This window comes from Mastomys coucha, unplaced genomic scaffold (genome assembly GCF_008632895.1).
Source record: "Mastomys coucha isolate ucsf_1 unplaced genomic scaffold, UCSF_Mcou_1 pScaffold16, whole genome shotgun sequence".
In the NCBI taxonomy this organism is placed as follows: Eukaryota; Metazoa; Chordata; class Mammalia; order Rodentia; family Muridae; genus Mastomys; species Mastomys coucha.
The window spans coordinates 56230797-56252414 of NW_022196898.1; the positions used below are offsets into that span (position 1 = coordinate 56230797).

At 39.9% G+C, this 21618-nt stretch overlaps 1 protein-coding gene across 1 annotated transcript in view; it reads right to left on the reverse strand.

The window, feature by feature from the left end:
• The window catches only part of Gnai3 (G protein subunit alpha i3), a 39047-nt gene that overhangs the window by 15204 nt on the left and 2225 nt on the right, over positions 1-21618 (reverse strand). The window contains exons 2-3 of the mRNA XM_031375167.1: positions 2913-2955; positions 2660-2801 (exon numbers count right to left, since the gene is read on the reverse strand). Coding sequence (XP_031231027.1) covers positions 2660-2801; positions 2913-2955 — 185 coding nt within the window. The remainder of the gene's footprint in view (positions 1-2659; positions 2802-2912; positions 2956-21618) is intronic.

Below are 21618 nucleotides of genomic sequence, written 5' to 3' on the forward strand. Positions count from 1 at the left end.
AAATAAAAAAGCGAATGATTAAGAAATGGTTGAAGTGGGTAAGCATTATACAAACTGCCAAAACCACTGAATGACAAATAAGATTTTTTCCACACATGGTATACTGCTTTATCTAACATTTAAAATTACGCAGGTTCTGAAATTTGACCTATACTTAAGCAGGTATACAAAGAATTAATTTTTTAATACCATGTTACACAAATTTAGAAACTTGAAAATCCAGGGATTATTAGCACACACTGATGCCATTCTGACTGGAGTTCTTAGGAAACATTTTCCCTTCCTACTTCATCTCTCAGCAACCTGCTCTAGCGTCCTCACAAAACCTCTTCTCTGTAGATTTAGAGCCCCTCTCCACAACAAACTTCATACTTCTAACCTTAAGCAGAGATGAAAGGAAAATGTCTCCTACTCGCCTCTACTCTTTTCATTCTCTTAGCAACCATTAAAAAATAGAGGAACAGAATGGTAAATACAAATACAAACCCTTAGCTAGGAGAGAAAAAAAGGGTTCAAAACTTTGCAGGCTCCTTTCCACAGTAGGCTGAGTGATGCTGTAAAGCTACATGACTCAGGAGCCCTGAAAGGGACTGAGAATGTCAGGGTCATCGGGTGACAAGGAGGATTAGTGATAATAGCTGTGTCTGTGCGTGAACATGAGCATGTGTGTGGAGCAAAGGACAATCTCAGGCACTGTTGCTAAGGAGCCATCTGCCCTTTTGTTTGTTTGTGTGAGGCAGGGTCTCTCTTTGGCCTGTGGCTCAATGATCCAGCTGTCCAGAAAGCCCCAAGGATCCTATCTCTGTCTCCCCAGCACTAAAGAACACATGCACACCATGAGCACCTGGCCTTCTAGTGAGCGAGTGTGCTCCTGACTGCTCTAACTCTCCAGCACCTGATGACATCTGAAGGAAGGAAATGAGGAGAGGATCGGTTGAGAAACAGAAGTGAATGGAGGATGGGAATGAAGTAAGGGGCAAAAGGAAAACATCTGAGAAACTAAGGAGTAAACAACAGGAGAAAACGTCAACAGAGAGAAGAAAAACAAATAAGGATAGTTAACCAATTATAAAATACAACCAATATTACCGAGACGTAGTTAGGTGACATGAAGGGAAAACAAAAAACAAAAAACAAAAAACAGGAGAATTCTAGTACAAAGAAAAATCAGGAAGACTCAAATGGGATGAAGCTAAGATTTGACTAAAAACCAGATTTTACCTGAATTATCAAATTTACCTAAGAATAAAAAACTAGCCTGTGCAGCAAGACTACTGTGAATTCAAGTCCAGCCTGGACTCCTAGGTAAGACAGTCTCTAAAAAACAAAAATGGGCTATGAAGAGATGGCTTAGTCAAGAGCATGTTCTGCTCTCGTAGAGGACAGAGTTTAATTTTTCAGCACCTACATAAAGCAGCGTACAGCTCCCTGTAATCCCAGCTCCAGAAAACCAAACACCTCTGGCCTTCAAGGGGATCCACATATATGCAATATCCATATGTGGACACAGACGTACACATAGTTAAAAACAAAATTTAAAAAAGAGAAAAAGAGAAAAGGGGCAGAAAATAGCCTGCGGGCTAAATGTTGTTCACGGCCTCACCCAGTGCAGCCGAGGCCGAGAATAACCCCCAGGAGGAAGAGGAGCCCTGAACTCTGCTACATGACAGTAAAATCGCTCACATACCTCCCTAATCTTCTTTTCTCCCACAGCCCTTAACTGGGTCCGGTTCTCTTATTTCACCTCCAAGATATACTCTACTCAACAAGTCAAAGCCACAGCAGCTCTCTGAATATTTTCCTTTCCATTTCCCACTTATCAACCCTAACTTGCAGCTGATAAACGGAGCAGCTCATAGCTGTCCCTAGGCTGCTCACAAGCACACAGGTTTTGTCTTTCCAGGCACACACCCCCCCCCCACACACACACACTTCCATTTATTTCCCATGGCACTTAAGTACTGTGTCACGGAATATGGCTGACATCCTTTGATGGACTCTATACTCCTCTAGCCCATTCTTAAAACTGAGTTGTTAATAGGATAAGATCTCCTGTCTTCATTTTGGTCCTTTTCTCCAGTGGCTTCAAACATCCTACTTCACAAACTGCCCCAAAGTATACTAAATATTACTAACTGACTTTTAAATTCTGAATATATAAAGCATTAAGAGTTTTATTAGAGTAAGTAACAACTCAATTCTAATTGAACCCAGAATTCAATGAAAGACAGTGATAAGATATTTTTGAAAACCCAAAATCACCTCTAAAATTGGGACATTAGTATTTATGTCCTTACAGAATTTATTTTGGGATTTTTTTTCGCTTTGACCCCCCTACAGCTCTGAAAGCAAGGTTAAATATACAACATGCCTTTTAGAGTATATATTTACTATCATCAACTACTATAAAATATATGCCAATGGGGCTGCACAGGAAGCAACTGAATGCAGCCATCACACAGCATATCTACAGAATCCCATTTCCAGGGCTCTGCTTGCAGCAGTAACTTCCTGTCTACTGAGTCAGATCTAGCACTTCAAAAACAGATACACAGTATTTTGTACCATCTTATCTTCTTGTTCCCTAAAACATGACACAAATTTGGCCTAATTGCGTCTACTGAAAGCAGCAAGTGAAGAGGAAATAAGAAATACTTACTGCTCTGGCAGCTTCCCCAAAGTCAATCTTCAACCGTCCCATGGCTCGTATGATTGCAATGATGGACTGAATAGTATTGCTGTAGACAACTACTTTATACTGTTTACATTCGTCCTCTGAATAGCCGTCCTCATGAATGATTCTTCAAAAAGGAGAAAACCGCAAGTCAATACCATGAGTAGAAAATGAAAAAATTATGGACTTTTTATGAATAGAAGGAAATTCAGTGTTAGAAGGCCCTGTGTGAACTTACTTCATCTGCTTCACAATGGTACTTTTACCAGATTCTCCAGCACCTAAAAAAAAACAAAAAAACAAAAATAGATTTTGAATTTCTTTGTAATCAAACAGATATGGAGAAATTTGACTAGTAAGTCTAGATTAAGGGAAAATACAGGTCCTAATGGAAATTTTGGTGAGCTTTCATGTCTAGTAGGAAAACCTTTTCAATTAGAGCATTTCCTTTTTTTTATGTTGGTATCATTTGTGCAAAACAGACATTACTCAAAAACAGCAACACAAATATTTTTAGTAACATCATAAAACATGATATACTCAATAAACACAGGCAACAAATAGGCCTATGGCCTGCTCATAGTTATTAATTCTGTAACTTGCCCATGGACCTGAAAAGTGCTCCATAAACAATACTCTTTTTTTGTTGTTGTTTTTCTTCGAGAGACAGGGTTTCTCTGTATACCTCTGGCTGTCCTGGAACTCACTCTGTAGACCAGGCTGGCCTTGAACTCAGAAATCCACGTGCCTCTGCTTCCCAAGTGCTGGGATTAAAGGCGTGTGCCACTACCGCCCGCCAAAGCAATACTCTTAGTCACAGAGCTAGGAAAGGTTCCAAGCATCAGCAGGACTCACACTGCCTTTACCTTTCATGACACAGCTCCTCTGGGGTGTGGGGGGAGGGGCTTACACAGCCCCGTGATGACTGAAATCACACTTAAACTGAAGACCAAAGGTCAAATAAACTTTCAGATCTTGACAGTCTGCCTGCTAGGTCTTCCCTGATTAATAATTCTTCCATCTTCCAAAATGCCTCTTGTAACGTTACCACTCTCTCCAGCATCAAATGCTACTTCTGACTCATAAATGACAGTCCCGCTCCTCCTTTTTAGAGAAAGTGGAAGGCAATCAGAGTGCACTACCCCATTTCCCATAACCAAATCTACTAGTCTACCTGTATCTCCATTAGCATTCTCTACTGTCACCAATGTCTCAATGCCCTTACCGCTGATTATATATTTAACTCCTTCACTGCACCTCGCCTTGTAGCTGCTGCCATTTTCAGTGTCACCAAAGTATCACTATTTTCTCTTCTTACTCGGATAGGCTTCACACAAGCTGCTGTTCTACCATCTTTAGACACCCTACCAGTACCATTCTTTGACACCCCCATACACACTCTTTTCTTCTATCTACTATTTCCCTGTGCCTTCTTTTTAGAAGATCTATTTGCATTTATTCACTCACGAGGTTGGAGAAGAGTGACAACCCACATGAACATGTGGAGGTCAGAGGAGTTGGTTTTCTCCTTTAAATGAAGGTCCCAGGGATCAACTGAGGTTTCAGACTAAAAAGCAACTCTACCTACTGAGCTATCTTTGCTGCCCCTCTCTGTGTTCCTTTATAGCAAAATTTCCCTAGCCTGTCATCCACACTTATAATCTCTAAGAATCTCCAATTCATCGTCTCCATTCTACTGAAACCATTTCTAAACCAATTGACAAGCTCAGTGGTTATTTCTAGGCCTTCCCCTGCCTTTCAAGACTGCTTTTTCAAAGTTGATCTTTGTCTTTTTCTCTACCTATACTTATTTTTTCAAGTTTATTTATGTATGTATATGAGTGCTCTGTCTCCCTGTATGTATGAATGACAGAAGAGGGCATCAGACTCCATTATAGATGGTTATGAGTCACCATGTGGTTGCTGGGAATTGAACTCAGGATCTCTGGAAGAATAACTCAGTTAAACACTGAGCCAACTCTCCAGACCCTATACTTTCTTCCTAACTTGCCTAACTTGATGCTTAAAGGCACTATTCACAAGTAAAAGTTAACCAGCAATGAGTAACGTGTATTAGGATATTCTATATATCTTGGTAATATGAACTCATTCAACCTCACACCTCTGTAAGGTAGACCCTATTACCCTCATTTTATAATGAGATAAGTAAAGCAAAAAGGTCAGGTAATTTGTCCAGTTATACAGCAGGTGGCAAAATTGAAATTTCCACTCTTTCATTCCCAAACTTAGCTCTCCAATCTTACTTTCCAGTGCTGACTTCAAACTCCTCTCCTATCTCCTGTATCACAGCAGATGTCCAGAAGCACCTCACACTCAATGCCCAGCACTGACAGAGTTATTCATTCCTACTTCCACCTCAAACAAACCTGCTCTTCCCTCAGTCTCAAATCCCAGTAAATGGGACTAACGCTTACCTAACTTGCTATGGCCAGAACTAGCAAGTGCCATAAAAGGAGCACAGAGATGGAATGGGACGCCAGCCTTGTACACGTTAAAGATTAGTAAAATGCAGTTTTAAAACACAGATATAATCTTAACATCTTAGTCCTTGTACACTGGGAACCACAGTCTACCTAATACACGCAAAACTTCCTAATTTTTTTCTTTTCGTTTTTTTAAGATAGGGTCTAGCTATGTATGTAACCTTTGAAGTCTGAGAATTCTATGTACAACAGGCTGGCCTTGAACTTATAAGGATCCTCTTCTTTCTGTCACCCAATAGTACAATGGCTAGAATCACACCAGTACAACACACCTGCCTAGATCATGTCACAACACTGACTGGAGCTGCCTCTTGGCCTCCATTTACACCCAAATTATAATATGTGGCTAATAACATTCAATACACTCTGGTCCCTGCCTATCTCCTCAGCCTCATTTCTCTACCCTAGCCTCAGTGTTCTTGTCAGACCAGCTTTTTTGTGTTTCCTCTAACGTGCAAAACTGGTTCTTGTTGGGCTAGACTCTGACTCACAGTCTCATGCTGGCTATCCCTTTTGACTGGAATAATGTCTGCTAGATTTTCTTCTTCACTCACCTTTCTGAAGTTATCTGAGCATTTCCCACCCCACACTGTTCACTCTCTTGCAGCCTAAAGCTTCTCAGCCCTCACTTTCTATCTCTTCACAGAAACAAAAGCTCTACCAAGCTATTCTTCTCTGTATTCCCGGAGTCCTCAACTGGACCTGACATCAATTAGTCAAATAATTAATCAAATAACTATTGAACACATGTTCATTTAATAAGCATGATAATGCACTAAATATTTCTCAACTTTATCAACAAAAACTAGTTGAAGTAACATCTGAATATAAAAATCAAAGACAACTACATTCTTGTAGAATCAAGAAGTATACTCATATCTTTATCTCTGTTCTTACTACAGTGTTGGTAACTGGGTAGACTTCACAGTTAATATTCAAGTAGCTCAGGGTCTTCTAACACTGTCAAAAAATATCAACTCCACTACTCATACCTAGAAAAGCATTTTGGAGGCAGAGGCAGGCGGACTTCTGAGTTCGAGGCCAGCCTGGTCTACAGAGTGAGTTCCAAGACAGTCAGGACTACACAGAGAAACCCTGTCTCAAAAAAATCAAAAAAAAAAAAAAAAAAAAAAAAAAAAAAAGAAAGAAAGAAAAGAAAAGAAAAGAAAAGAAAAGAAAAGCATTTTAGTTCTGGGGGAGAAAACAGAAATGCATGCTGACCTTTTTTTTATTGTTCAACTCAGAATTCCCAAACCATTCCATAAGAGCAATAGTGTAATGAAGTACTGGATGCTCTCCTTTAAATATTGAAAATGGTATTTCTACTGCTCATGTAGGACTATTTTAAAATAAATAAATAAATCTCTGAATCAAGCCACAAATTTCTACCCATCTCAATAAATGCTACTCTTTGAAAGTGTATCTCACACGTACACACACATACCTACCTCTATGCTATTCTACCTCTCTTATATTTCTCAAAGACTCCCTAGATAATATCATTCTGGGAGCTAGGAATATAGCTCAGTGGTAGAACACTTGCCTAGCATGTGCAAGGCCTTGGTTCCACCCCCCATTTTAGAAAAAGAATAAAAAGAAAATGTCTGTTTGCCCTCTCTTTTATTATTACTCTGTATACTTCTCCCATAGCTTTTATTAAGGAACTCAGTCCATCTCATAGAGGAAGGCACTTCTTATTGCCACAGGATTTGTTCTCAGTGTGTGTTACATATATAAAGAGTGAATCATATTTTATATCAAAAGGCCTTAGCCCATTCAATTTTCAGACTCTCATGAAAAGTGCCACCACCATTTTAAGTACATTCTGAGATCTAAGAGTCATTTGGATTTGAAATCCATTCATTATTCTGGATACCTTAGTTGTGATAAAACATCATGACTAAAATCAACTTAAGAAGGAAGGGCTTTATTTTATCCTGGGGCAGGAGCTGATGCAGACAGAGGCCATGGAGGATGCTGTTTATTGGCTTGTTCTTTATGGCTTGCTAAGCCTGCTTTCTTATAGAATCCAGGACCCCCAGCCCGTGGGTGGTACCATCCATAATGGGCTGGGCCTCCCCATGATCACTAATTAAGAAAATGTCCTACAGGCTTGCCTACAGTTGGAGGCATTTTCTTAATAGAGAGTTCCTTTATGCCAGTGACTCTTGCTTGTGTTAAGCAGGCATAAACCTAGCCAGCATAGTAAGCTTACCAAGCTGGAACATAATTTTCTCTCTCCTTAAAAATTTCTCAAACTATATAACCTCTTCAACTCTTCACACATCTGACTGCGCATATTATATTACTGCTGTAACTTCTTAAACTTCCAGTCCAAAGCTCCTGCTCCTTCACCATTTCCAAGAAGCACCACTGTACAAATGGTCAGCTTAAGACTCCTCAGAGTCTTCAAGCGCCTTCCCCACCTCGTTCCTCCTGAGGTCTGGACAGCAGTCTCACCTCTGAGATCTACGGCTCAAGCAGCAGCTCTCTACCACAACACGGGCTCTTAGGGTTTGCCCTCCCTCTCTCCAACTTCCTAACTTCACCTACATCTTTTTACCTACATTACTTCAAAAAGCAGTTAAGTTAAAAGGGTCATTTGCTTGCCTCTTTTCAATCTACCAAGGGTAATAGAATATAAGAACTGGAACAGCTAGAGACTACAGCAGAGGGAAACTACGGCTCGGAGTAGGAGGAACTGAAGATGACCCTGCAGACAGTAAGAATGGCAACCCTGGGGAGGGGAGGCTGTAAGGGAGAAAGGTTGGAAAGGTCACCACGTGCTTTCTCTTTTTCCTTTCATCTAACTAAAGTCAGTCCAAAGAAGGTCTTAAGTCTACTATGCTTTTTTTCTACTTGTATGCCATGAAGCAAGATGGATTTCCACAATATAAAATGTTTTGAATAGTACCTGGACTGCAGGTACTTAGTAACTGGTACCCAGCTACTGTGTGTAAAAATGTCCTCACTACTGAGAACATTACCCAGTGATATTAGGGCTTCAAAGGATTTTATTTCCTAAAACTATTTTGATATTGATGCTAGTGCAAATCCTTACAGAAATGGCAACTGTTTTGAGAAGTTGTTTCAAAGTAATAAAACTCTAGATGGATCTGGATTCACATACATTTAAAACAAAACAAAACAAAAAACAAAAAGAAACCTGTAAACCTAAACAGCAGCAAACTGAGTCAGTGCATCCATTAGTCATTCTCTCCACCCGACCCTAAGGAACAAAAACCTCTCTCCGTGGTATATCTGTAGTCCTGCCTGCTATTTCTGCTCTCACACATCAACCATCTTGGCCTCAGAGCTTTCCCTCCAAGCATCCCCACAGGTCTATCCCGTGTCAGCAGGCATTCCAGAGGCACCAGAGACCTCTTTTCCTCTTAAATATTTGCTTCTATAGAGAAATCTTGAAGTTTCTAGTAACTCCTGGGCAGCTGAGTCCTAAAATGACACCACAAATAACCTAGCAGTACCAGACCGGGGCTCTCTTTACAGACCTATTGGACATGAGCAAAGACAGTTGCTGCCACTAACACAAAAATGAAAGCTTGACCAAATGTATTTTATTTCTTTAGCTTAATTTTCCAGCTGTTAAAACCACCTTGTAATAAACTCAACGTTACAGTAATTTTAGTGCTCCTATGCCATGTCTAGCTATATGACCTTGGGTAAGTCACCTGACTGCAATGTCTGCCTCCTATCTATAAAACATGAAGAGCTTTGACTTAGACGTGCTCTATGGTTACACACAAAGCTAACTAACTTCTTATTCTAATATAGGACTCTACTCAAACCACAAATCCATGTCATCCTAACAACTAAACAATTCAAAACAGCTACCATAATACAGGTCTACGATCAGGACTGTGGAAGGCACCAATGTAAGGAAGGAAGAGCTGCCTGACGTGCCAACTCCTCCATTCTTGCTTGGAAGTACCCTACCTACTAGAGCATTTAAGATTACATTGCTACTGTTAGGATGGAATGGGGGTTGTGGCAGCACACAGAGGGGATGGAAGGAGAGAGGTGAATTACAAATCCTGACAACTAAAGATCAAAAGAGCACAACCATGCTGCTTCTAATAGGGATACCTACTGCTTCCACAGATTCTCTCCTACTACGAGGGTCCTGAAATCAGTCTCAGGTTATTAGGCTGGCAACAAGCACCATCCTGTAGGCCCCATGATTCACTTGTTTAAGATTTAAGCACGTGAATACATGTTTGTCCAGGGTATGTTATATGTACACGCACAAGGGTGCCTTGAGACCAGAAGAGGAGCTATGGTTACTGGTGATTGTGAGTCACTTGACATGACTGCTGAGAAGCACTAAGAAGCAGTAAAGAGAGTTGGGTGATGGGGTGCACCCCTTTAATCCCAGCAGGTGGATTTCTGGGAGTTCCAGGACATCCTGGCCTACAGAGTGAGTTCTAGGACAGCCTAGTCTACACAGAGAAATCCTGTCTTGAAAAATGGGAGGAAAAAAAGCCATAAATGGTTTTACAGGCCGAGTAATCTCTCAGGCTACCTACCCTCCTCCACTCCCCAACCTCACCTCATGATTTCTTTTTTAGTAACATGTAGCTAATAGTAAAAATTTAGATCAAGTTGAAAATATTTCACATAAAATTTTTTATACATTATACTTATTAAAAAATCCAGTTGGTATTTCCATTTTTTTCCCTCTTTTTTTGAGACAGGATCTCACCATGTAGCTCAGATTTCAATTCATGATCCTCCTATCTGAGGGGCTCAAGTGCTGGAATTGCTTCTTAACTTATCCAAAGGTTAGAAGGCAGGGCTGGAAAGATTGCTCAGTGATTATGAGCACTTGCTGCCCTTGCAAAGAACCCGAATTTGCTTCCCAACACCTATATAGGGAGGATCACAGCCGAACTGCTGAAACTCCAGCTCCAAGGATCCAGTGTCCACTTCTGGCCTCCTCAGGTACCTGTACGCATACACATCCTCAAAGATACACACATACTCATAATATAAGATAATCTTTTTCAGAAGAGAGTTAGAGGATGGCTCAATGAGTAAAGGCACTGACCACCAAGCTGCATCCTGAGTTCAATCTCCAGGATCCATGTGATAGAAGGAGAGCCAGTTACTATCCTCTGTCCTCTAATTTCTATATGAACATGGAGTGCACACACATGCATTAGTTAATGTGATAAAAACTGGGCTTGGAGAGAAGGCTCAATGCTTAGAGCACATGCTGCTCCTTCAGAGAACCCAGATTCAATTAGCAGCACCCACATAATCCAATCCCAGAGGATCTGACACCCTCTTCTGGCCTTCAGGCTTTGTATGAACATGGTACACTTATGCAGGCAAAACACTCACACACATAAAATAAAGTATAAAACTGAGAAAGAAATAAGCAAAAGATCAGATGAATTACAGAAGGAAACATGTCTCTGCACAAGCAAAAATTGTTCTTCATTTCCATTTAATAAATGTGTCCTGCATGTCTGGAACTCCTGGATATTGAGGCTTCACCTTCGGTTCAGCTCAGGAACTTTGGTCTGGTAGGAGCCATTAGATGTTAAGTGTTTTCTTGTGAAATTAGAAAGTTTCCTTGATCTAAAGCATAAAAACAGCTCTTCACCCAGCTACTTGCCCTCTAAGCACGCTAAGCCTCTGTGTGTATAAACACCCTGAAAACCTACTTCCGTCCTCACTAAGTCCTTCCTTGGTTTCTCCCAGGCACAGCGGTCACTACCTGGTGGCCAGCAAAGTTTCCTCCCTGTCAGCCAATGTCTGAAAGGAGCTTGGACTGCTCCTCTCACACTCACATCAGCACCTCTGGCCTGGCCTGCTGCTCTGAAGTATGCATGTGACTCCCTGCCTCGCTCCTTATCTGGCTTGTCATAATCTGTAACTTATGTTTCTTGGTTTGATTAGCAAAGTTACAAAACCCTTGTCAGCATAACCTGAAAACCTTCCATGCTTGTGTACTTCTCCCTTAAAGTCATCTTAACCAGGCTTAGCCTGGCCCTAGAGGACAGTTAAACATTGTAACACTAGTGCTTGGTCAAATTCTTCTAAGAATTTGAGTTTGTGATTGTTTAGAACCCTACCAGCCCTAAACTCAAAAGTAAAGTCCCGGGAAGTACAAACAGTGCCTTCTTTCCGTGCCCACTCCTCCAACCCCAGAGCACAATCTAGGGCAGAGGAGGCACTTAGCAATTAGCTGGAGGGTGAGTGACTTAAGTGGCTATGATATTCAGTGGTTGCCCAATCACATTTTATAAATGCTACTTGCAATGGCTGGAATTTCAATGTGGGCAGTTAACAGAGAAATCCCCACTCCCCTGCTATCTTTACTTGGGTGCACACCCACTCCTGATTCTGCTCTCAGCTCTCTGCCTATGACCAGATGACAGGAAGTTTGGACTCAGTGCTTGCCTCACTTCGTCTAACCTTCTCTCCTGGCTCTTCCAGCACATGGCAATTGTGTTTTAATGGAATAAACTGCTGTCAATCTGTCCATCCATTGCAACACATGAGGATGTGAAACAGTGAATACTCACAAGTATCTGTCCAGTGGATGAATGAAGACGCGTAAAACAGGGCAGTCAATTTGTAATTAAGGCAGAGATTATGGGTATCTGCTTTTTGAAAAGGTTACCTATCACCAAAAAGGCTTAAAGGGTATTGTGAGAAAGTTTTTATAAGACATTTATTGAGCACCAATTTTTGACCAAAGTCTCAAAAGTACATATTGGAAAAGACAGCTTTTCCAACAAATGGTGCTTGGAAAACTGGACATCCACATGTAGAAAACTGCAACTAGATTCCACTCCCTCACCCTGGATAAAAACCAGTTAGAAATGGATCAAAGCCTTAATGTAAGACCTGAAACCTCAGGACTGCTATACAAAAGCATAAAGACAATGCTTCAACACACAGACACAAAGAACTCCAAAGTCCAATAGCTCAGGACTGTAAAAATGAAAACTGGGAGAATATCTGCCCCCTGTATATCTAACAGGATATTAATATGTACAATCTTTAAAGAACTCACAAAATTAAATGCCCTAAAACTAATTTATGGATATGCAAATGAACGTGCAAATGAACTGAATAAACAGTTCTCAAAAGAAGAAATATAAATAGTCAATAAATATACATAAATAAAATGTCTCCCTAGCCATCACAAACACGCAAATTGATACTATGTTGAGATTCACACCTCACTAAAGTCAGAATGGCTATCATCAAGAAACAAACAACAAAAGGCTGGTAAGGATGTGAATCCTGCTTTCACACTGCATGTGTGTGTATTTGTGCATGCTTGTATACAGGTATATACAAATAGGCCACTGCCCACTAAGGGGGGAGGGGAATCCTAGAAGGGGATTTAGGGATAGGCAGATACTCTCAAATTCTAGTGTGTGTTTGTGTGTGTGTGTATGTGTGTGTGTGTGTGTGTGTGTGTGTGTGTGTGTGTGTGTGTGTGTGTGTATGTGTGTGTGGATTGTTGGGGCACACTCCTTTAATTCCATTAATCTCTATACTTGGGAGGCCAAGGCAGGCAGGTAGATCTCTTGTGAGTTCAAGGTCAGCCTGGTATACAGAGTGAGTTTCTTCTGAACAGCCAAGGCACAGAAAAACCCTGTCTCAAAAAAAATATAAATAAATAAATAAACAAATAAATAAATCATTTTAAAAAACCAGGAAGAACACTCAGCTCCCCAAGTATTACCAAAATGTTATCACTTTGACTATGGCATGACCAGTGCTGGGGACTGGCCAGTGACGGGCAGACTGCTGCTGCGTTCCTCACCTTTGCAGAACAGAAGAATGTTCGGGAAGCAGACTATGCTCTGACTGCCTCAGACTTCTAATTTTGGCCTATGGTGAGTAAGTTTCTTTTTTCTTTGAAAGCAAAGCAACGAAGCCCCATTTTGATGCTAAATTATATGGTATTTATGCCATGGCTTAAAACTATTTTTCATTTAGAATAAAAGGAAACAGAAATGCCACCAACAACTGTAATGCATCAGCAGTAGAAAGATCTTATTTTAATTCATAAAATAATTCTTTATTACAGTGGGAAATGTTCTTCAACGCTAGAAGCAGTGCAAAATGTATCCATTATAATCCATATATTTTTAAATGTTAGAACCATATCCCTTCAAATATCCCAAACCTTCAAATTATGGCATGCTTATTTTATCCAATGTAAACAGCACGCTTCAGAGTCATTTATAGTAAAACATTAGAACATGAGTAAGGGCCTACAAAATGATCGAGTGTTTAATTTCAACTTCCTTTACCATGTAAATGCTCAGCAAAACTCAAAGAAGTCTGGGTTCCTACATGCATTTACTACTCTATTTAACTTTTATGAGAGTATTAATTGTGGTGACTTCTCCAGAAAAAAGTTGGTAACAATGCCAGTCTCTAGATTCTAAAAACAAGCACACTTGTGTGTATAATAAAGTATAGCTTGAGATAGCTACTAAAATTTTCAATAAAGGATCAGCAAAATGGCTCAGCAGGTAAAGGACACCTATTGTATACGCCCTTCTGTACTGACTGTGATCTGTGGAACCCGGGTAGGAGAACCAACCCCTGGAAGTTGCCCTCTGACCTCGACAAGTGCACTATGCCACCTGTGTTCAAATTCTCCATTACTCACACCAACACTATAATAACTTTTAAACATTTTTAATGTCTCTAATATGGGCTGGAGAGATGGTCCAGAGTTAGAGAGCACTTGCTGCTCTTGCGGAGAGTACCTGTAACACCTGCACATGGGAGCAGTGCCCAACACACACACACACACACACTCATCACTTAAAAAGTTAATCTTAAATGTTTCAAATAAAGCAAGATGTGGTGGTACAAAGCTATGATCCCAGCATTGGGAAGGCAAAGCCAGGAAGATCGCCGCCTGAATCCTTTTCTACACCCATCGCCCAGTCAAATCTACCTGCTGTAATGTTCTGAGTCTTTGTGAACACTTCTTAGAGCTGGCAGGCAGTTCAACGGTAGAAAACTTCCCTAGTCTGGACTCCATCTCCAGCACCACAAACCTCAGCAAAAGGAGTTTCTATTTCTCTCTCTTTCAGGACTGTCTCAAATGCCATGTTCCTTTCAAAACTGATTCCTATAATCAATCACATTCCACATAAATGATCATTGGGAAGCTGAAGCAGGAAGATCATAAGTTCAAGGCCACCCTGGCTATATAAACTGTCTCAAAATATTTTAAGGTGTAAGAGGGAAGGAGAAAACCTTTGTCAATGAAAGGCAGTCAGAAATGCATAATCAAACAATACATGAGCTTCCAGCTAGAGTACAATATTGGAAACCAGAAAGCACATAAAACCTTAATTAAATACAATGTAGCTTCCTAGACTGACCCTAGACCCTAAAAAGAACATTAATGGGAAAACTGATAAAATTTAAATACTGTGTTAAAGTAAACATCTATATAGCAGCATTAATTTCTTGAAATGATAAATGTAACATTATTTAGAAAACTAGCAAAAGAGTAAAGTTAATCCAAAATTATAAAAAGCTTATTAAAATATTTTATCCTATATTTTCTTTTCATTTACTTATTCTATGTGTATGCAAGTTTGTCTGTATGTACATCTGTGTACTACAGTGTGTCTGTCTAATACCCAGAGAGTTCACAAGAAGGCATCAGATTACCTGAACTGGAGTTACAGATGTTTTTAGCTGCCGTGTGGGTGCTGGGAATCAAACCTAGGTCCTCTGGAAGAGAAGCTCTTAACTGCTAAGCAATCTCTCCAGTCCAATATCATAAATACCCTTTAAACAGAGAAGCATTTTGTTGCATCTCAATTATTACTATTGTCATTGAGACACATCATAAATACCCTTTAAACAGAGAAGCATTTTGCTGTCTCACTTGTTGTTATAATTATTTTGTGATGTGGCTCGGGTTGTCCTAGAACTTACTATGTGTAGACCAGGCCTAGGTCCTGAACTCCCAGAGATCTGCCTGCCTCTGCCTCCAGAGTGCTGGGGTTTGGCATATGCCACCATGGCCTCCTTTTCTCCAGTGATTTTTAAACACTTTTAATCTAATGATTCCAAAGCCATATTGGTAAGCCTAGTCATATCATAATATACTTACTTGTTTTTAAAAATAAATATACTAGGGAAGCTGAGGACATGGCTTAATGAGTAAAAGCCTTTGCCATATAATTCTGATGACCTTAGTTCAGATCTCGAATCCACACTGAAGATGGACGTAACATCACACATACATCTTACTCCCAGCATTCCTATGAGGAGAATCAGGAAGCCTGCAGGCCAACAAGCCTGGAGTATGTAGCACGATGGCAGAATAACAGATCGTTTCAACCGTAGTAGAAAGCAAATCTTGGCTCCTGAAGCAGTCCTCCACATGTGTACCTTAGCACATGTAAGCGCCACACACACCGCCTGACATCAGTACACGACTAAAACAAATCAAAATGCAGTGCAGGGCAGCACTGACACAGTTCTTGGGATTTAGGAGAATACTATTTAAAGTTTAAAATCAAATTGAAAAACAGATAATTTTGTTGTTGTTATTTGGCCCACTATAAACAGGCTATGCAATCACTAGAGGATGATTAATTACAAGATGACAGCAATCAAGCAACCTTGTAAGTTTAAATAGTCCTGATTTAAATGGTCCCTATACATGACCAGTGCAATGTCAACAACAAACCAGATGAATGAAAGATGTGAGCACAGCTTAAACATGCAAATAGACTTGTAGCAAAACATGCAGGATTCATACGAGTAAGTAGGAAAAATATCCCAAGGGCCAGAGAGATGGCTCAGGCTTCTGCTGCCAAGCCTGATGATCTGAGCTCCATCTCTGGCACCCATAGTGTAGAAGGAGAAAACCAACTCCCACAAGACTTCCACACGTGTGCTATGGTGTGCATACCCATCCACACCCACACAAAAATCAATCAATCAATCAAAAAGAAGGGGGTGGTCAGAAAGCTATGCCCCTCCCTTTTGAGACAGGGTTTCTCTTTGTAATCTTGGCTGACCAGGAATTCATAAGACCAAGCTGGCCCTGAACTCAAGAGATCTACCTGCCTGTGCCTCCCAAGTGTTGGGATGGCACTAAAGTGTGCACCATCACACCTGGCAAAGAACTGCTTTTAAGTTAATAAGAATTTCCTAAGATACAAAATACTACCTTCCTTCAAAAATGTTTTATATGAATAGTAAAACTGTCCACCTGAAAATAGGACTTAGTAATAAAATGTTCACAGTGTACAAGAGTGATGTATCAATATCGAAACATGAAACTGTCTCAGGTAATTCCTACCAAGCCTTTTTAACCTTATGTTCAAAGGAAGCTTGGGTCTGAAAACCAACTCCTCCTAAGGTTTCTAAGCTCTAACCAAGGTTCACATACATTCAGTTGTGGACTTTCAAGCACCCTCCTCCTTTGCTTAGTTCACATCAAATATATTAATTTCTGTTCCAGCCAAAGGACAGAAGAAGATTCACTCACAAGGAGCACTATATTCAACTAGAACAACTGAACCCTGTTCCCAGCAATGTTATTCAGCTCAAACAGTTTAAATTACAGTAATGATACAGCTGATCACTAATCAGGTAACAGGATAACCTGGATAGATAAAAGCTTAAAGATAACGCCAACTTTTGAGAGCCTACAAAAGAGCTATCCTAAAATGAAGATCACACAGAAAATCAACACTGAAATAACTTATCTTCTCTGTGCCCCTGTGCCCCTTTGCACCATGGGTGTTTATGATGCACATCTTTAGTTTTTAACTGTCTTCGTGAGCAGCCCTGTGGTGTTTAACTAATTTCAACCAAACTAAGATAAATAACACAAAAATAGTCCTCTTTATAACTTGTTAAATTATATAAATTTCATAATCAAGGGACTCCCAAGACCCAATTCAAATGCCTCATGGTTCCGAGGAGGGAAAATGAAGTTTAGAGAGCAGAGCTCTCATCTCGCCCTGCTCCGGCCCTATGCCCTTTATCATACGGTGTCTCCCCGTCTGAACTGAGTTACTAGTTCTGAGAGATTTACAAATACTAGCATATTAAATTCTGCAGACTAGAAAATATTTTAAAATTAATAATCAGGACAAATTCAGTGCCCCGTGCTAGATACTTCACAGTGTGAGACCCCATCTTAAATTGGTCTTTACTATTATTATGCTAACTCCTGAGTATTTGAAACATCTTTCTCCTCACTTCCCTTGAAGCTAGACCTGAGGGGAAAAAACTACGCCAAACTAGATAGAAAAGGACAACACAGAAGCTAACTATCTATATTTACATTTACATTTCCAAATGTTTTTACTTCCCCCTTAACAAATCTGTAAGCAAAGTTTTAGTAACAAACTGTTTGTTGTACCTCTTTCCTTAGTTTTGGAAGGCCCCACCCCAAGAACTCTTTCTTAAAAGCAGTAAACAGAAATGTTGGCTAGAGAGAAACCAGAAGTGATAAAGTGTAGTCCCTGGGAGAAAAAAAAAAACAAAACAGGTTGTTTGTATTTTCTGTTTAATTTAAATGAAAGGTAATTAAATTCAGGTGACATTGATTATTCTGTGTTAGATGTGCTGAGAACTGGACATTCCACCTCCAGGTGAATTTAAACCTATCTTCCAACTACACAAAATGACAGCTTAACCCTGAGAATGATCAGACTCGAATAAGGGAGAAACTGAAGCAGTGATATGCTAGGAAGCAAGGATAGTGTCCTTCATTAATCATTACTTCTCTAACCCAGGCCTTTTTACTAGAGAACCTGGCCTACCTTGACACTTGAAAGGGTCAGCCTTACAGAACTCAGGATACTCCATCAACTCTATAACAAACCCACCACAAACAACTGGATTATGGTAGGTACCCAGCAAAGTTAGACCAACCAGATGCTTCCCAGGAATCTGGATTAGGGTCCCTGGAACCCTGTGCCAGATAACAAGACTTAAGTACCAGGTATGTTAGAATGTGAGCCAGAAAATCTGCAGAGTAAGCCAAAGTTGAAGACTGGTGTGTGGTGGGAAACAAGGAGTATTACAAGGAGCAGAGAAAGATGATATGATGTGACTTAGCTAGCAAAGCAATGTAAGCAGACTATCTGCTCTAGAAGGAGGGCATTGCAGTTCACAGCATGCAACCTGCTCATATTGCACTGCTTACCTATCCTTGGATGCCAACTGCCTGTGAAGCTGCCTCGTTAGTGTGTCCTGTCTCTAAACCTCTCCTTAACGTGAACTAGTGGGACCACTTCCTGTTCCTTATGAACCCTAAGGTTATGGACCCTACAACAAAAGACACAGAGAAATCTCTAGAACTCCTGCATAAAGGACCATACAGTTAGAAGTGAGGGTGTGTGTGTATGTGTGTGTGTGTGTGTGTGTATTCATTAAGGGTGACATAAAAACAGGACAAGGTTTCAAAATGAGGCTCAGAATACCAGTAAGAACAGAAATTCAGTTTCACTGACCTCTGAAACTGATCTCTTCATCAAAAAACATTCTGAACAGAAACAACTGTCCCCAAACTAAAGACCATTTTATATTGGTCCAAGTGTAATCAGCTGAAATTATTTTTAAAAGAAGTACAGATGTACCCTCAATTTGGAAGTCAGGTGCCTTGTAAATCTCCAAAGTACTGGGCATCTACTCCATATTAATCATTGTCTGCAACAAGAGACAATCATGACAGGATATGGAAAGATGCTGTATTTTCATGCCGCAAAAGTGATGAATACACTAACATAAAAGGCTCAAAGAAGGGGCTGGCTAATGGCTCAGCAGTTAAGAGCATCTGTTGCTCTTGCGGAGGACTCAGCATCCAACTGTGGTTCATAACCATCCTTTACTCTAACTCCAGGGAATCTGACACTCTCTTCTGACCTCTGTGAGCACAAGGCCCACATGCCGCTCACCTACAAATTTGCAGGTAAAACATTCGCACATAAAAATATGAATCTAAACATTTTTGTTGTTGTTGTTCTTTGTTCTTCTTCAACACAGGGTTCCCCTGTGTAACCCTGGCTGTCTTAGAACTCATCCTGTAGACCAGGCTGGCCTCAAACTCACAGAGATCCACTGGCCCCTGCTTCCTGAATTCTGGGATTAAAGGTATGCACCATCACCACCTGGCTTCTAAAAAATGTTTTTAAGGCACAAAAAAATAAGGTTATTAAAAAGAATCTTTTATTTTCAATGCTTATTTCTACCTGTTATTCAGTTTCTTTCTTTTCTCCAAGTATGATAGATGAATTCTCACTAGAAATTTACATCCTACAAACCTTATCCTAGAGAGGTAGCAAAAACTACAACTGTCATCCCACATAGGGATCAAAGGAGATGCTTATTTTCAATAATCACATTCTATCAGTAATTTGCAAGTTTAATATGAATAACCAATTGTGTAATATAAAATTAAAATGCAATATTCCAATTCTTTGCATACAACTTAGGTTTTGCTATAAAACACAAATTATCAGCATAGGATTAAGCATTAAAGATCTTTACATATTAACATGAAGAATGTCAAGTGTCTGAAACACCCTCAAAAATAGAAACTAAAATGATATGCCTCACAAGCACTCTGACAGAGAGGTTGCCATTTATTGATTGTTATCTTCTAGACACCCTAAGCATTCTACGTAAGTTATGTCACCTTACATTATGAAACAAGAAGAATTGTCCCTACTTAGATATGTGAATATAATCCATATAGCTAAGTGACTTGGTCTGGATTTCACAACCAGTAGGTGGAGGTGGGAACTTAATTTGGTTTTGTCTGAATCCAAAAGCAGTGTCATTATGGATTACATTAGCACCTCCCAACATCTGTGACATCATAACATATTGGAGAGGATTTTAGTAGAAGAGATTTTTCTTTACGAGACTATGGCATGAAAATGAAATGTAAAATATTACAGGTTATTAAACATTGAACTGGTATAATCCTTGTAAATAATTTTTCTCTTCAAATTATCAAATTGAAGAAGTTTGCAGAAAAAAAAAAAATCACACCAAAACTGTCTAAATACTATTTCAGCTGCTGTAAAGTCTGAAGCTTTACAATCACTTCAGAGCTGGGTATGGTGCCACACACTTAAGATCATATATGCTGGGAGGCTGAGGCAGCTTGAGAGTTCCAGGTTAATCAAGCTACACACACAATAAGCCCGTCTCAAAACAAGCCTTGAAATTTGAACATACACTTCTGAGGAGCACACCTACAGACCACCCAATACACATTAGTTGGGAAGACTTATGACACAGTAGCAAGCTGTGGCTAAATAGCAGCTTGACATAACAAGGAAATTCCAACCAAGGGAGGAATTATAATACTGAATCTTCCTTAGAAACTAAGGCTATGCTAACTTATTAATTCAAGTGTCTATGGCTATCTTGATCCATAACGTTGACTTTTAACAATGATAAACTGAACATTCACTGGATATGTTCTACTTTACATTACCACATTTAATCCTGCCAGCAATTCTGAAGGCTCTCTACCTTCTACACCTTAAAAGTAGAGAAACTGAGGCAAATGGAAATGACTTTCCTAAGTTACAGCTAGTAAACATTAATTAGAATTTGATGCCTTCCAGCCGGGAACTGGTGGCACACGCCTCTAATCCCAGCACCTGGGAGGCAGAGGCAAGCAGATTTCTGAGTTCAAAGCCAGCGTGGTCTACAGAATTCCAGGACAGCCAGGGCTACACAGAGAAACCCTGTCTCAGAAAAAAAAAAAAAAATTTTTTTTTTCTTTGAAGCCTTCTGACTTCAAAGCCCATGCTGCATATCACTACTTGAAATTACAACCACATAAGAAAGACAAGACACAAACCAGCAGAGACAAGAGAAGTAGATGTCAATGTAAGCTAAATTGGATAGTCTCATAGTGCTGAAGGAAAATGGCTTACATGTACCAAGGGAAACTTTCTGCAGCCAAAAAAAGGTGAAGAATAGGAGGATTGGAATATCATATAGGGTGGTTTTTATATACCACATAGGTGAACTGTACTTAAAGAAATATCATGAAAAGACCATTTTAAAAGTTTTTAGAATTATTAATTTTATGTGTCTGGATGTTTAATCTGCATGTATGTTTATGTACATGGCTACAGATGGTACTGAGAACCTAAAGCAGGTCCTCTGTAAGAACAGCAAGTGACTGTTGAGACATGTCTCCAGGCCCATGAAAGATCATTTTAACTTTGCATCTGCATCATGACACAGCTCAGGTAAGACCAGCTGTTTCCTCAACCTACTTCACCTTACTGGTTTAATTTGCTCAAAATACAGTCATAAAAAATCCTGAGAGGGGAAAAGTTTCATGGTGTGGTACACACCTACAATCTCAGTTACAGGAACTCACGAATTTTGAGGCCAATATTTTCTCAAAACAAAACAACTTAA